The sequence below is a fragment of the Sabethes cyaneus genome, chromosome 2 (genome assembly GCF_943734655.1).
Source record: "Sabethes cyaneus chromosome 2, idSabCyanKW18_F2, whole genome shotgun sequence".
NCBI lineage: Eukaryota > Metazoa > Arthropoda > Insecta > Diptera > Culicidae > Sabethes > Sabethes cyaneus.
In genome coordinates this window covers 213,618,967-213,628,560 of record NC_071354.1, presented here as the reverse complement: position 1 = coordinate 213,628,560, position 9,594 = coordinate 213,618,967, and the positions used below count along the sequence as shown (strand labels likewise).

The window sequence follows — 9,594 nt, the reverse complement described above, 5'->3', positions numbered from 1 at the left end:
AAAATGCAATGACAATGACCTCAGATGAGAATTTGCTGTGCAGTGAAGAGCAGAATAAGGACGACTTGTGGAGCGCTCATGATACATACATCCAAACCGCTAATGTACGCGATGCAAAAAGCGAGGATTTCGGCTCGATCGCCCTTGCTGAAATTAAAACCTATTTCGCCAGGTCGCCATCGCCGAGAAAAAGCAATCCCCTAGAAATATGCGAAACTATAGCTCATCAGTATCCACACTTATACAAATTAGCTCGGATGTTTGTGCCTGCTTTAGGTACATCCGTTCCTTCGGAGCGTTTGTTTTCTCTCGCCGGACGAATTATGGACGATGAGAGAAACCGGCTTACAACACTGCATTTGTCCCAACGAATATTTCTAGCGACGATAGAGAAGGAAGTGTGGTATAAGGCCATTTCAGAGAATCCGCAGTGAACACATCCGCAGTCATTTCACAGCCCCAGTTGTTACTACCTGTTATAACTTTTTAAAAAATCAAAATAGATGAACCTGAAATTAAATTTTTACAGTTTTGTTTCTTTGCGAATAGCAAACATTGTTTTGATTTCTGCTAGGATTTCTGCGATATAAGAAAAAGTAGATTATACTTAATTGGAAGTCATTATGTTGAGCGTCTTAGCAAAATACGTTAACTCGGATTACACCTAATTATTGCTGTTGCAGTTGTAAACCCTACTGACGTGCGACATTCGGATTTATTCTTATTTTGTATGTCGCAAGTACATGCACCACTGTGCGATCACAGTACACTATTTGCGACACATAGAACCAGTATAAAACCGAATCGCACGTCGATTACTACGGTTTTCAACTGTAACAGTAATATTAAAACAAAAGCTTTTTGATGTACGATATCGGTAAATATCGATATATCGATACTTTGGTAGGGATATACTCATTACTTGGTATCGGATCAATCCGATATATTGCGATACCAAATATCGATACTTTTTCTTTCGATTCCCATCCCTACAGGAAAGTCATAAGTCTCCTCGTTCTAACAAGATTTCTTGGGGCCACGGTAAACCTAGTCCAATTTGATGTCCTGAAAACGAACTGTTATAGAAAAGTGAGCGATAACTGTATCCAGATCCACACATCACATACTGCAAGAATTCATTCAAAACTGATGTCTCATATGAAAAAGGGGTTGACGGAATATTCATGCATGTGCCGCAATCTTCAAAGTGAGAAAGAATTAGCGATTGTCTAATCCAAAAATAGATTTTGGACGTTCAATTTGTTGCTTTACAATTAGTTGCATGCAATTGTTTACTTACTTTTGATTGTATTGCTATCAATAACTGAACTGAATAACTGATAAGCAGAAATTCAAAAATAACTATTAATGTGCAGAGGACGTTAGCTAATTGATAATATTTTAACTGTCATAATTTTAATTCCTCGTTCGAATGTTAGTTGAAAAGCAATTATATTTTCAATCAACCTGTCACAATAAATGGTGCTATTATATAAACTATTTTCAAGGAAATTGACGAATGTGAACCAGAGGTAAATGATAACCCAGATTATTTATGTTTTTTTTTCGGTCAGCCGTAAGTTTTGCATCCAATGACAACTATTTTATATTTCGAGCAATGTCCTTGAACCAATTAACATCCGTTTCAAGTTGGTGCTATAAGTCACACAAAAAATTTTAAAATGCAATATCTTCGCCAATCACCAGAATGAAAGTAATTGTGGCCTGATCTCTTAGTAGAACTACAAACTCTAAAAAACGGATACAACTGATGGGCATTTATGTAATTTAAACATTTAGGTTTTCTTGTATCACGTTTATAGGAATGTTTCAGAGCGCTGATTACAAATATACAGTAAATTAAAATCAAAGGAGTTGTGTACAAGACACGGCCGCATAGGAGTTGTAGGACTACGTAAGTCTCTTTATAGTGATAGCTGCATGTATCCATCCATGTAATAATTCGATCTTCTTGTCAGTACTTGTCTTTACATCTTCATCATTCTTTCATCTTCTTTACGCTGTCTTTGCACTGCTTTTTGTTATTTATTTTGCTGTCTGCTCTTTCATCGTCTTTTCATCATCTTATCGTTGTTTTTTTCATCACATTATTGTTGCTTTTCGGCGCCATAGTCTTTTTGTCATCTCTCTGTCGTATTGTTGGTGTTTTTCCATGATCTTTTTTCCATCTTTTCATTGTATTTTCGTCGTTTTTTAATGTCTGATTGTTGGCATTTTGTCGCTTGTGTTTTTAGCGACTTTTTGCCATTTTTGTTGTTGTTATTTTGTCACCTTTTCTTAATTTTTTTTGTCATCTTTTCATCATCTTTCGGATTCCTGTTTGTTGTCAAGACAACAAAAACGTTGTCTTTTTCATCATCTTTCTGATGTATATTCGCCATCTTTACATCGTCTTTTTTGCATGTTTTATCGTCAGTTTGCTTTTTAAACGTCTCTATACCGTTTTTTTGTCGCAGTTTTGGTGTCTTCTCGTCGTATTTGCGTTTCGACGTTATTTCCATTGTATTTTTGTCAACTTTTCATCGTGTTTCCGCCATTTTATCATTATTCCTGTCATCTTTTCATCAAGTGTTCGTAATTTTTCTCTAGTCTTGTTGCCGTCTCTTCGTTATCTTTTTCTTAAAATCCCATCCCTTTTCCTTTTCCTTCGTTATAGAGTATATTGCTGCTTCGTCGTAATTGCCTATTCCCGTCCTATCCTACACAAATTATTAAAAATATAGGCGATTTTTATGAGACACAATACAAAATTAGTTATTCCCTAATATTTTAGTTTGTTGCCTCTCATACGCGATCAATCAAAGTGAGCTGAGATCTATTTAAATGCTTTTTTTCATTAAAGAATTCCGAGCAGCCAAATTTCCAACGTTTTTTCGTGCGACGAAGAAGAAAATGTCGACTAATCGTATCAATTTCCGTCATTCATAAAATGAAAATAACTCACGCAACGCATTGTTGTTATTCTGCAGCCTGGAAAACTTGCATAACCTACAGAAATTTTGCAGAATAACATTTGTCATGCTGTCCTATACAAATACCTGCGCGCTAGCTTCGTAAACATTATTGTGGTTTTAGTTCGGACGATGAAAAATTTTGATGGTCGGATTTTAAAACGGTACGACGAATTTAAGATATAAAGTCAGTTGCGTAATTTCAATCAAATGCTTTATTAATCGCTTTTTAGTGAATTCAAAGGGCACGGATCGGAAGGTAAGTGTGTTTGAGTCAAATCAGCAGCAGAGCTTTTGGAGTATTCATTAAATTCACCTAAGAAATGATGAAAATTAGAGTGGCTTTCCTTACTACGACGGAAATTAGAAATAAACCCTATTTTCTTTAAAAATCATAGCATTCTCATGCATTCTCATGCATTCTCATGAATTGATCTATGTACACATATTTTCCTAGATGTATGAAAATTCGTAGATACGAACACTCGAGCCGTAGGTCCGTAGAACATTTCTAGATCCGTAGAACTACGGATAAATCCATATTTCTGTTCTGATATCACTGACTGGCACCTCTTCCACGTTTGTCGCATCGTTGAAATTTCTTTCCCCGCGAGGATACCAATCACGTGTTCACCAAAGTGCTGCTTCCACCTTTCGGTCATCTCACGATTGGTTGAGCCTTTGAGGGATGCGTTCAGTTTGCGAAAGAACCCTTGTCTTTCTTGCGAATGATGCAGCTGCTCCAAATCCGCATAAAGTTTGAGTCATTTAATATCTGGACACACTATATATTTGGCTGCCAGTGCTTCTGTTGGCTGATTTGGAATGTTTCTGTTGAGGTGAAACCGCTAAAATATTTATGCATTTAAAAAAAAAATCTCATTGTGTTTTTCCCCAGCATCGGAAGGCCTTAGTAAACCAATTCAATCAGATTAACCTCAATGAGTATATAGCGCTTGAGTACGAGCTATGCCTATGACGTGCAAATGACACATAGTTTCAAATTTAGCACATTCTCGGCTTCTAAAATCACCATTTCCTTGTTGAGTATGTCAATTCTCATATCAATCAACACGGTAATAATGATGTTTTGTCCAACAACACCGCTTCATCATTAGCAATCAAACAATTCATCTATTATCTTTTCTTTTTAAACTGTTTTTGTTTTTATTTTTGATTATTTTTGTCTGCATTCATCGTATACTCATTTTCATTCGCGTTTTTTTCACTACATCTTGCCATTTGCTGCCTGGTTTGCCTGGTCTAAGACCATGCGCGCTAAACCTGTGCCAATCATCAACGGGTGTTAATAAGCTAACCACTCTCGACGGCAAAGTGCTGATATAGAAGACACTCATAAACCAAAACATTTTGAGCCGCGTGGTCTCTCTTTCAGCACTTTATTGCTTTTGCTACCACAAACAGATCAGCCAGAGAGTGGGTTGCTTCTCGCCTCTTGTGCATTCATTCATGTTTCGGTTTGTGCACAGCGGCACTCATGCGTCAGACGAACCTGTTCCGCTGTGAGCAAATGAAAAACGGAAAACACAACTTGAATGAACCCTTGTGAGTTGTGAGTTACCGAGTTGTGAGTAGTAGTGAACTTCTTCCAGACTTAGGCGGAAAGCGTGTGTCGTGCGCCAGCGATAGTTTACATTAAACCGTTGACTCTCTTCGAGAACGGTCACGTTTCGAGTGAAGTGAGCTTTTATGTTTTTGATTTCATATCAACATAAACAGAGTGTGTGCGGTATTGGTGGGAAGTTCGAAGGACTATCACCGGCTATTAGCGGGAAACAAATCAACAACCCTGCTAAAAGGGTTTTTTTTCGGAGAGCTTATTAGTGGCAGTGACTAGGAAGTTTGCGCGTCGGCCAATTATCCTACTCATTATTATGGGTGTACCTCCTCGGTGTGGATAGGAAAATACAGAAATGGTTAAAAACACCTGACTCATGGGGATTGTGCTTCTAAATTTCAAATTTTAACACACAAACACGCACATGTTGCGCCAAACTAGTTATTATGGTGAATTTGATGACCTACTGGTTGCCCCAGAGCAGCCACTGTTGAAAAGCCGTGCCGGTACGGATCTACACTACGGTAGCGGTGACGAGGAAGAACGGAAAAAGCCGTTGAAGATTGGAGAAGAGGCAGCAACAGCAGCAGCTGGTCAAGTGGTTACTGTTTGGGCGCTAACGGCAGACCGGATTCGGATGTGTTCAGCTGTGCGTGTTTCGGTTGTGTACAAATTTTGACAGCGCCGTCGAAGCCAGTCAATGTGTAACGTGTCCGAGACGTAAAAGGCGGGAAGTGATCCCAAGTGCCCATCGAGCCACGTCGAGTGCCGAACGGTGAAGATTGTGCGTGTAACTCGAGCTCCAGGAGTCGTACCGAGTGGCCACCGAGCGATGAAATAAAGTGCCTATTCGATAAGTCAAGCCATTCGAACGGTGGAACGTGAGCTGTGAATGTTTTCGGAATTTCGGCACGCCATCCAGTGAATGAATTTACAACTGCGACGCACGTCGCCACCGATCGATCGCAACTTTCACGAAAAGGGGTTTTCGGTTTTACAAGCGTGTGTCAACCTACCCTGATGGTGGTGGCTCGTTCGTTTTGAATGAATAAATAATTAAACACGAGTGGAAATCGAACCTTGTCGAAGCTATTACCTTTACAAATCAGTGGAATCAACCGAGCAGACGTGTGGTGAAGAAGACGAAGGGTGCTTTCAAAATTGGTGGAAAGTGTTTTGGTTGTCGAGTCGACGATCGGTAAACAGCCTTACTTTACGAGTTTGTTCCGTGAGCGGAAGGTACGATAATCATGTGACAAATAAATTAAGTTGGCCGTTTCGCTAAATTGATTTTGTAACAAACTTTGACTCTCCGAGGACCGACCACCGGTAAGGGTATCCGTGGAACGCCACCAACAGTCAGTTAGAGTGCCTTTCAATAGCCAAACGAAAAATCACGTGAACCAGTGGTTAAGTTCGACGAACGAAGAACAGCGAGGATTCAGATGCTGAGGGGTGGTAAATAATCGTTGTGATCGCTGGAACCAGTAGCAGCCTAAAGGTTCCCTAGAGGAACCGATTGCGGTACTGCAAGCAGCCTAGACTATTTGGACGCCACCTGCTATACCGGAGGAGGACGAGTAGACGAGCGAGGAGGCAACATCGAAGTTATAGCGGTGCAATTTCAACTCGTTGGTGAATCAACATGTATTTAGTTCAGGTATGGTATGGCAGTAAATTACTTCATTCTAGTGCTATGGCATTAGATCGGTATGGGAATTTTTCCAATTTCAGTGAAGGTTCAGAACTGAAAGATGTAATTTAATTAAACGATGTATAAGTTTTGAAATGCATTCATTCTCCATCTCTCAACTTCATCGTTAGAAAAAAATTCTAATTTATAGTTAAGCAATCTGTTTTCCATTCAAACCGTGTTAACATTCTATACCCGTTTTTTACTAGATAGTCTCAAACGCCGTATCGTATGATTAAATTTAATTGAATTGTAGAATGTGTGCTTCATTGAAATGCATTCCAATAGTACTCGACTAGTTTGAGTTCGAAACGGAAAATCTTTTGTATAACATTGATAATAAAAAACCGCAAAAAACGTAACTCTTTCATCGTATGGTGAAATCTAAAGCTAAAATAAATGTGGAATTATTTGCACTGAAGGCTGATGATTTATATTACATTTATGGGCTGAGTGGTCTATTCAAGTGGTAAACTCTAGCAATTAATCTAGATTTGTTTGATTATATTTTAAATTTTATGTTTATTTTATTGCAGCTGTAACCACATAACAGTTCGTACCTTGCTTCAAGCAGTGTGTTATATTGATTCGCACACAATTTTTATCTGATTTCGCACCAAGATTGAAAGCAAATTCTTTTTTATTTTTGTTAGTAGACGTTTGGATCCAGTCCCGGTTCAGTCAAGTACCAATTTGAGTTTTATTGCACTCTTATTGCGGTTTTTGTGACCAAATTTTGGTCATTAGAACCCTTATAAGTGTATAACAAAACTTATGTTTTTGCTTGGGTATCCCGGTCTCGGTCTCGGTCCCAGTCCCAGTCCCAGTCCCAGTCCCAGTCCCAATCCCAGTCCCAGTCCCAGTCCCAGTCCCAGTCCCAGTCCCAGTCCCAGTCCCAGTCCCAGTCCCAGTCCCAGTCCCAGTCCCAGTCCCAGTCCCAGTCCCAGTCCCAGTCCCAGTCCCAGTCCCAGTCCCAGTCCCAGTCCCAGTCCCAGTCCCAGTCCCAGTCCCAGTCCCAGTCCCAGTCCCAGTCCCAGTCCCAGTCCCAGTCCCAGTCCCAGTCCCAGTCCCAGTCCCAGTCCCAGTCCCAGTCCCAGTCCCAGTCCCAGTCCCAGTCCCAGTCCCAGTCCCAGTCCCAGTCCCAGTCCCAGTCCCAGTCCCAGTCCCAGTCCCAGTCCCAGTCCCAGTCCCAGTCCCAGTGAGGAACATGCTGCTCGAGCCAAAGTTGCTGAATATCATGGAAATCGGTTCAGTGGTATAAAAGTTATGATTTATAAGAAAATAAGTAAAGTTCTGGGCCTCCGGGCCTCTGGGTAAAATCTCGTTTCAAGGGTTTCCCTCGAGATCTCCTCCCAACTCATGAATCCGACTATTTAGCTGGTTTACCTTGTCAAACTGCTTGCTGTATTCGTAAAAACATTCAAGGATGAACCACAGAGGTTCTCGCCCAGATGCCGATTCAGAGTACTGGCTGGACACTCGAGAACTTCGATTTCTTTATCAGCAAACTACTGTTTTGTCACTTTTTCGTTGTGGATTGCAGCATTATCTTGCTGGAAAATAAGGTCTGGATCCATCAATGCCTCGCCGAGTTCAATCAATGCTAAAGAAAACTTTCGTCGAAAGGAAAAATCTCCCCATCACACCCCAGGTAACAATGCTGGTTTTATTACACACTTGTGACGGTTCTGGTGACCAAGATCGGTTATAAAAACCGCAATAAGAGTGCATTAAAACTCAAATTTTACCTTCGCTAAAGTTCCTGCTCATCGTAACTTCCGGAAACTTTGCGTATATTTGGCCAATACAACCGTCAACGATCTGGTCCATCAAGGCTGAACTTTTTTTCACCTGAAAAAATAACATTCTTTCTTTCGTCGGTTCAGGGGATGTACTTTTCTGCCGAATTCAAAGTGATCCACTGCTTGTGCGGTTCCGTCAACTTGGATTTTCCAAGTTGTTTACGCCACTCCAAGTTCTCGTTGCTTGAAAGAACTAGTTGCAATGGACGTATGGTGACTGGAAGTTCCAGTTCTGTATAAACTTGTAATACCGTGCTTTTCTGGTTCACGGCAATTCTTTGAATTCTCAATTTATCCCTTGGGGAGAACTTGCTTTCTTTTCACGTTTGCCGATACGGCTAAGTTTATCATAATTTTTTAGACAGCCTCCAACAACTGTGTGTGCTTGATGTATTTCCGTCCGATTTTTTTGTTAGAGAAGCCTGCATCACAGTAGGCCTTGATTTTAATCTTTTCCTCAAACGTAAGATGCTAAATTGCACTGGAAAACCACGATCTCACTCTCAAGTAAACACACTTCGACTAAAGTTCTATTGTTGTGAAAACCAAAACAAAGAGCTGTCAGATGCAAGGTAATTTTTTTCAGGTGGTGCCATTTTTATTTCGCACTATTTTTATGATATATTAGGATTAAATGTTTGTACTTTGCAAAACAACTAGAATAATATTTCGAAAAGCTTAAAAAGCGTAATTTTTTGTTTCGCTCAGAGTATTTTTATAAAATTTTTGCTGCGCAATGTAAGGATAAGTCACGCTTGTTGGCAAGAATAGTTTTACTTTCAGTTGCGATCGGACAATCTCCCTCAGTGAAAAATTGCGCTTAATTGCGTGAAACCACTCACTGTTACGGCCCTAGTATAGCGACAACGACAAATCGTGCCAAGCTAGTTACAAGCAAATTAATGAAAAGTGGAATCAAAATTATTACCACTTTCAACGGAGACCAATAAACCAGGCTAAACTTAATGTCACTCTCAGTTGTAAGGTTACGGCAACAATTTGTAAATTGTGGAAATTAGTTCTAGGTTTGTCTGAAAAAAAAATTGCTTCGAAATCACCATCAAGCGTCGTGGGCCGCACGCTCAGATAGAAAGCAGCAATATGGCAGTGACCGGAATGCTAGAGCTCTTAGTTTTATTAGCAGTTTTGTAAAATTAACCATAAAAACCGCTAATAATGTGCAATAAAACGTAAATCATTACTCGAGAAAGCCACCATTTTTTTTTCTAATTTTGATCAGTCACTTTATTTATGCTACAATTTCACTGATTACCTACTTACGTTTTCTAGCAGTTGGATTGTCTATATTTTGATTCCGCAAGTCGGCAACACTGTAATTGTTACATGATATGTTTATCTCGTTAGCTGGCGCTCAAGTATGGTTATTATAGGAGGAAACCGGATTTGCTGTTTGTCTATAATAGAAATTCGGTTAATGTAAACCAATCTCCAAGTTTATCAACGCGTACAAAGAGCGCAGTAAAATTGCACTGTAAATATTAAGTCATTCATTGACGTTTTCAGCTGTGTTATACTACAAGTTATGTT

General features: G+C 39.8%; 1 protein-coding gene across 3 annotated transcripts in view; it reads left to right on the top strand.

Annotated features, from left to right (window-relative positions):
• The first annotated feature begins 4,648 nt into the window (after positions 1-4,648).
• The window catches only part of LOC128735058 (uncharacterized), a 156,371-nt gene continuing 151,425 nt past the window's right edge, over positions 4,649-9,594 (top strand). For all 3 annotated transcript variants that reach the window (XM_053829528.1, XM_053829527.1, XM_053829529.1), the window contains exon 1: positions 4,649-6,211. In XM_053829528.1, the coding sequence (XP_053685503.1) occupies positions 6,197-6,211 (15 nt within the window). In that variant the 5' untranslated portion in view covers positions 4,649-6,196. The remainder of the gene's footprint in view (positions 6,212-9,594) is intronic.